This window comes from Barbus barbus (genome assembly GCF_936440315.1).
Source record: "Barbus barbus genome assembly, chromosome: 20".
Taxonomy (NCBI): domain Eukaryota; kingdom Metazoa; phylum Chordata; class Actinopteri; order Cypriniformes; family Cyprinidae; genus Barbus; species Barbus barbus.
In genome coordinates, this window is record NC_136748.1 from 28,358,419 (window position 1) to 28,366,142 (window position 7,724).

The 7,724-nt window shown below is 35.6% G+C and overlaps 1 protein-coding gene across 1 annotated transcript in view; it reads right to left on the minus strand.

Annotated features, from left to right (window-relative positions):
* fndc4b (fibronectin type III domain containing 4b) overlaps positions 1-5,924 on the minus strand; it is a 7,054-nt gene extending 1,130 nt beyond the window's left edge. Inside the window, exons 1-5 of the mRNA XM_079443870.1 lie at positions 5,433-5,924; positions 2,553-2,668; positions 2,201-2,405; positions 1,195-1,284; positions 440-576 (exon numbers count right to left, since the gene is read on the minus strand). Coding sequence (XP_079299996.1) covers positions 440-576; positions 1,195-1,284; positions 2,201-2,405; positions 2,553-2,668; positions 5,433-5,505 — 621 coding nt within the window. The 5' untranslated portion in view covers positions 5,506-5,924. The remainder of the gene's footprint in view (positions 1-439; positions 577-1,194; positions 1,285-2,200; positions 2,406-2,552; positions 2,669-5,432) is intronic.
* Positions 5,925-7,724: the final 1,800 nt, after the last annotated feature.

Here is a 7,724-nt window from a genome sequence, read left to right on the forward strand (position 1 = left end):
TAATTTTAATTTCCGGTAACATTTTACAGTACAGCTCCATTTATATATAAAGAATACTAATCTACTGCATTTTTAAAATTATGCATTTATACCACAATGTAATATGCAATATGCTGACAAAGTACAGCATGTTTCTACACTGATAAAGTAGCTGTATATTCTGACAAAATCAAATATTTTAGATTGTGTATTCTGGAGAATGAGAATGTAAATCCTGGAATTATAGACGTTCTTATTTGACCTTACATTTCCAAAGTGACAAATCAACCAAAAGTAATATGAAGTGTGATCTTTTTTTGACTTCTCATTTGATCAGGCTACTAAGAGTGAAGACATATTTTCATAAGCCTGAGTTAAAATGCAAAACAATTTTATTTGATAAATATTTGCTGAATGTATAAACAGCGTGCTCATATGTGATCAGTGGTGAGGGTCTCACCTTGCTGCCCAGCAGGCCTCCGTTATGATACTCTGGAGTGCTCTGGCCAGACAGCGGCTTGCTCTTCTCTTTACTGTGGTTGTTGGAGTCGTTGTCTTTGATGATATCGTACTGCTTACAGAAGAGCACAATCACAGCTGCAGCGAGACAGAGATCAGCTTGATTACGGGACGTGGATCTGACACGTTTCATTAAAACAACACGCTATCTTCCATCTGGACATCCTAATTGAGTTTCAAAGGAAAAGGTTTTCTGAAGGTCACCATAAAAAAACAACAACAACAAAGTAGGACAATTATTCTGAAAATATTTCAGTGATGCCAACATGTAACCTTTTAATGCAGATCAGAGAAGTTTAAAAGAATCTGATAAATGGAAACGCATTCAAAACCATAAAAAGTCTACTGTATCATATTTGTAATTATCAACACGATGAAAAGTTTGCTCCTCCTGCATGCCTTCTGTCATCTGATTGATAGCGTATCCTTATTTTAGCATACAAAATTATAAAAACATCCTCCTCAGAGCATGGTTAACATGCCATAAATAGCCTTATGTATCAAATGAGACTCGTATGACTCATACTCAAAAACACATATGCCAGCTTTTTAAATATTTTATCTAAATGTTCTATAAACTGTTTCATTTTTCTGACTATTACATCATATGTCAGGCAAAATTATTTCTTTTGATAATCAATATCATCAGTCTCATTACAACTAGGCTACTTCTTATGAACAACACGTGTCCTTTACCTGCCCACATCAGCAGGACAGTCATAATAATCAGTATCTCTCCAGTCTGCAGGTGTCTGGAAATGTCCAAACCCTCAACCGCAGGGTCATCTGATCAGGTAAACAAGACAACAACATGCGTTAGAGGATTGAAGAGAATTATTTAGCTTATTTATTCACATACTAATGAAATGTTTTGTGGATTTTAGTTCATGTCTGTTAGCTTTGTGCTCATTATATTCTCAAAATAATCATAGCGGATATATATTATGAACTTTCTCAAATGCAAAAATGGCCAAAAACATCCTGTTCATTAGGAAATACATCAGCAGAGTAATTATTGATTTACAACACATGCTCCATATTTTTGCTGAGCTTGGGTTTTCCGAGCCATAAAACTTCTTGATTTCATGAGCTTTTACTGGTTCAATCGCTTAAGCTCTTTTAAGTATGGAAGCCTGTTTATATGCAAATCATTTTTTTTTTTTATTATTCCATGGCAGAGCAGAATTGTGAAATGTAACCTCAGAATTCAGGGGGAAAAAATTTCATAACTGTGAGATAAATTCAGAATTGTGACAAGTAAACTTGGAATTGCAAGAAAAAAGTATTTTTTCACTTTTTTTATTCCATGGCAAAAAAAGAACAAAACAAACTGAATTGTGAGATGTAAACTCAGAATTCTGTGAAAAATAGTCACAATTGTGAGATATACATTAAAAATTGTGCCAAGTAAACTTGGAATTGCAAGAAAAAAGTCAGAGCTGTGAGATATAATTTCAGAACTGTGACAAACTCGGAATTGCGAGAAAAAAGTCAGAATTCTAAGTTTAAATCTTGAAATTCTGATCTTGAAAAGTCAGAATTGTGAGATAAAAACTTAGAATTATCGTTTTTATTTTTATATTCCGTGGCAGAAACAGGCTCCCATATTATTTCACAATATAGACATGAAATGTACTTTATCAAATGTATGATATTGTACAAATGCTATGATCCAGTTTAAATGTCCAACAGACAGGTTTACCTTGATCCATCATGGTGGATTGAAAATGTTCAGACTTTTTAAGCGTCCTGAAGTGAATCTTTTTGCTGGCCAGACTCTCTCCGTAGAGTCCAACGGACTGGACCTGGATAATATAATCCGTGTCTTCATCCAGATCCCAAAGTATACAAGCACGACTGGTCGTGTTCACCTCACGAATAAAACGCTGCATCAGCCCATCTTGACGCTAAAACACACAGAGACACAGACACTTAAATCTAAGCACATGAGGATTCATCAGAGGGTCAATTTATTGCAGATATTAAATGTCAGACTTCTGCGATTATTATAACTGCCCATAGGGCTGTATCTCATTGTAATAACTTTGTTTGACCTGCTGTGAGATGGCAAAGCCAATTACAGTCTCTCCCTCTGGAATATTCCAGGACACGGTGGCCGAATCCGCCCGCAGGTGAGTAACAGAGACATTGACAGGAGCAGCAGGGCGGTCTGTGAAGCACAAATCACCAGCATGAATCAATTATTAGTGCAACCCCCCAACGCACTCAAACATACACAAACTATTCAATAAAACATTCAGGCTCCATAAACGTCATGGTTGAAAAGATTAAACCATGTTACTGTTGTTTTCCAGAAATTTTGAGGTTTCCCCAAGACATCCAAAGGCCAGCCTGACATCGGCTCAATGAACAATAATGCAGTTCATAAATATGCAACACTTCTGTATTTAGCTGATTCACTCTGCTGGGACATTATGCAAATTAATTCTAGTTTTAATTATTTTCTTTAATGGGATCAGCGAGATTCAGTTGGACAAAATTAGTGATAAACTCTTCTTTGCCAAATCTCTGACTTTATGCACCAGCGTGAAAAATCTGTTTGACAGAAAAGAAGGACTTTTGGTTTTTAACCAACACCCAACTGCATATTCTTAATATAAAAAAACTAATATATATTAAGAAAAAACTCTAAGACAATCTAGAGAGGAAAAAATACAAATGCATTTAAGCACTTTTAACCATGTTATTTAATTAATCTGTTTAGTAGGAACTTGAAGCCATTACAAACACTTTTGTTACAATCTTCTGCTGCAATAATCTGTATTGTGAAACACGCTATAGAAATAAATGTGATACAACTAACAATCACACAACATAACTAAAAATCATATAAATATATAATTGTATAAATATGTCAATACACATTATAAAAATATACATATAAAAAATATTTATCTGATTTTAAATTATGTTGTGTGACTGTTAAGTAGAATTGTATGTATGTGTGCGTGTGTGTGTGTGTGTGTGTGTGCCGCCGCCACTCGCTCCCGGACCCGAGAGGGGAGCACGTGCGGCCACCGGACTCCGCCCCTTCCCTGGACCCTTCCCTCCTGAGCACTGCCCTCCTTCACAAGCCCCGCAGCACGACGAGGACACCAGATCCCCCTGTTTATTTTGGGACACTTTTTTCCCCCTTTGACACTATTTTTGTTGATTTATTGTTTAATAAAAAACCTCTCCGAGGCCTGACGCCACGCCCACTGTGTCTGTCGTTTGCTCCTCCCGCCACAATATAAAAGCATAATGAATCAGCTACATAGCAATCATAAATAAAAGTGACATTACAAGGTAGAAAATAGCTCCTTAGGGTAACCATACATATATTTTCCATATATTTTTCAAAAATTAATGGCATATTTCACAAAAAGACTAAGCTCTCTCACAACAAAAATTACAAGAAAAGGGTTGCAGAACAAAACTTGTAGCTATGTGCTATAATTTGTGTAAATTACATAATTTTTTTAAATGTGGCACTTTACCGATATCCAATAATTTCTTTTATATAAAATAAAGTTAAAAAAATTAAATTATTATATATATATATATATATATATATATATATATATATATATATATATATATATATATAGTAAAAACTACATATATACTGCATATATGTATAGTATATAGCAGACATACTGTACAGTTATATGCTTGAACCTGGTTCCCTGTTTACAGCTCTCATGTACATTCAGCTGCACTGAACTCTTTATTTTCTTAAGTATGCTGTCTAACCAGAGCTCATGCATATATTGGCATTTATTACTTCAAGAGGTAGAAAAAATACAATTCAATTACTAAGATGACCGACCTATGCATAAAACAATCTACACCGTCTTTGTTCAAACGGCATGCAGTGGCAAAATGAATTTCTGATAAGTGCTGATAAATTTGCTGATAATCAACAGAAAGGTTAAGGCTTTTTTGTGAATGTGCTCATTAGCACATTTTTTAAATAATAGGTTTAATAAAGTGCATATTGACTACATGTACAAATACACAACAATTCAACAGAAAAAAAAACTTTTAGTACATTTCTGTATACAGTAAGGTACGGCTTACAGCCCTGCTGTAACAGCAACACACTAAACCCAATCAATACTTCCATTTCAAAGCCAAACACCCCCTTGTAAATAATTTAGTCCCCAATGAGAGCACAAATTCTGGCCTGGCAGGGCAATTGAGCCAGTGTTTTAGGATCAAACACATTCACAGAGCTCAGCAGGAGAGGAAACATTGTGTCAGAGGGATGAGTAACCGCTCTCATCCTTTTATCTTGCTATTTGCCAACAAAAGAGGAATTCAGCTGGATGTAACGTGCCAAGGTCAATGCTAGATGAGCATGCATCATTGTGCATGGTTTCTGGTAAAGCTGGCTAATTAAGAATAAGTGCATTGAGAGAGACACCAGTCTTTCAATTAACTGTGGAGTTTGATGTAATTACAGGTTTGGCAGTAGTTTAAATGACTCTGAGCGCATTGAAGGGTGAGCAAAATGCCCAGACATTCCATATATGACTGTTGTGTATTAGTGTAAAGTAACAAAAATAACAGATGAACATAGTGACATCATGTGCAATACAAGAAAGCAGTAGTTTGAGAGCATTTTTCCATTTTGAATACATAATCCATAATTTTGACCTATATCACTGCCACTTAAATGTCATGATTTGACATGCTCTGGCTCAGCACTATCTATTGGGGCATTAGATCAACGACTAACAGAGTAAAAGCTATTTCCTTAATGTCTTCCTCCGGGAGAGCTTATTAAAAGCACTGAAAGCATATAAGAGAGCCCTCTCTTATGCTTGACTGTAGTCACGGTGACCAACAAGTATAACGAGATACACGCTGTGTTTTATCTTCATTATGTGTCAAACTGTATGACATAGAAGGGAAATAAGTTGACTTACTCGCCCCTGCAAAGCAGATGTGGCATCCAAACAGAGACAGAACGAGGCTCATAAAAGTGACAAGGTGAATCATATCTGGATCTAGTTAATCCAGATGAGCGACGCCGATTTCCACGGAAAAGTAACCTGAACTGAACATTCCTCCAGCTATTACATGGCTATCAATAGCGCATTTGTTTGCAACACTTGTGCACTGTGATTACGAAGATGATAATCTAAGCCAGCATCATCCTCAGTCTGGAGTCCAATGCGCCTCAATCTGTCGCCATCCGAATCCGCAAAGAGCGAGGTAGACGCTTCCTTTCGCGATGATTTGAGAGCGAAATCGCACTTTTCACGTCCTTTCATCGACACTACAACGGGACGCCAGGCTCGCCACCAGTTCCATCCGCTCGCCGCGCGTCTAATGTAACGCGTAAGCGCGTGGCGTCCATCGCAAAGCTCGCGCTCGCCTTCCTCACTTTATGCGCTCGTGTAAGACGCTTTAAGAATACCAATAAATCAGCGGAGCTGCATCGCAGGCACATGACCCACAGGTGGCCAGTTACTGATTGATTCTCAGTCACTCATTCACCTTCTGTAGCCGCATGACGCACGAACCTGCGCCGGCATCAATGCGGTACAGCCGCCACCTCTCCAAAAACACCCTGATGGACGATATTTATGACGCCATTCAAACTTGCACATCGATAGTCTACTGCAAACATCAGAACAGACATAGAATAGAAAGGCACAGAACTGTGGGAAGAATGGAATAAAAGAAATCACATCAACACAAATCTATGGGAAAAATAGAAGTCTTTACTTTATATAATACTGCGATAATAATTTATTCAAAATACATTAGAGTTTCACATTAGATAAGAAATGAGAATGTAATGTAGTTAGAATAGAATAGAATTTGGCAGCTAATTAAATAAAGGAATACCGGGATAATAATATTACATTAAGAATACATGCAATTTCAGATAAAACAGAATACACTCAAAAAGAAACGAAGAATAATTTGAATAATTAATAATTAGATAAAACATAATATTCATTGGACAATAAACAAGCCTTCAAAGTTTTGATTATGCAGCATTTAAGATGATTTCTTGGATTGTTTGAATACTCGAAAGAGAATATAGAAAAATATAATAATTTAATTTGTGTTTTCTGCTAGCTAAACTTCACATAAATATCTGGCTCTAAACCTCAGCTTTCTTTATTCAGAGTTGATCTAGACAAGTATATGGAAACTATTAGTTAAATCATGGCAACCACAAATTAACCATGGTATTTGTAATAATAATAATAATAGGTTGTACAAATGGTAATCTACAGTTTTACTATAATAAAAACGTGGTTAATTTTCTTAAGTGTTTTGTATCTGTGTATACTTTCTTTCTTTTTCATTGTTTTCTTTTATAACACTGCCATAATGGTTTGATGTTTTGTACTGTTTAATAAAAAAAGAAATCAGAGAAAAGATTTGCAATATGCACTCCAAAGATCCGATCTCAATCAAATGATCAAATCAAACTTAAATAGAATAGTAGGATATTGAATAGAAATCGAATAATAACATTAATAGAATAATTAGATAAAAACTATGGAAGTCCGTTCCCGCCACCTTAAGAAAAAATATATTTCTGTAAGACATAATAATGAGATACTTTCTCATAATTATGACTTATTTTCTCACAATAATGACTTTTCTCGTAATAATAACTTACTCCTAAAAAAAATATAAAAATAAATAAAATAATGACTTACTCCTAAAAAAAAAAATAAAAAATAAAATAATGACTTACTCCTAAAAAAAAAAAAAAAATCATGACTTACTCCGCGCATGCGCAATGCACGCTATGCACACTAGCGACATCTGCTGGTCAAAACCATGCAGGAACACCGCAAACATTTGTTCTGTAATCTAAAACTTCATTAAATAACGATTTCAGATAAATTATCTGCATGTAGTCTTGTTAATTTGTAGCACGTACCAGCAAGTTACTCTGCCAGATAGTTACGGCTTCAAACATTCCAGACTAATATTTCAGTTAAGAAATACAGGCATTTTATGAAGAAATGAAAGCCATTACGCATATAAACTTAATTTATAGATGTCTATTTCATTGATCTATTAGTATTATTAGCTGTCCCTTTCATGCTTCATACAGTAAGCCTTCTCATTTCAAAAGCACAAAGCATCATTGTTCGTTACCAAGGCAACCGCTTGGTCTTCAGCATCCCACACCGCTTCTTGCAGGACAAACGCTTAGCGTGAAAAATGCTTAACGTGGCTTGAAG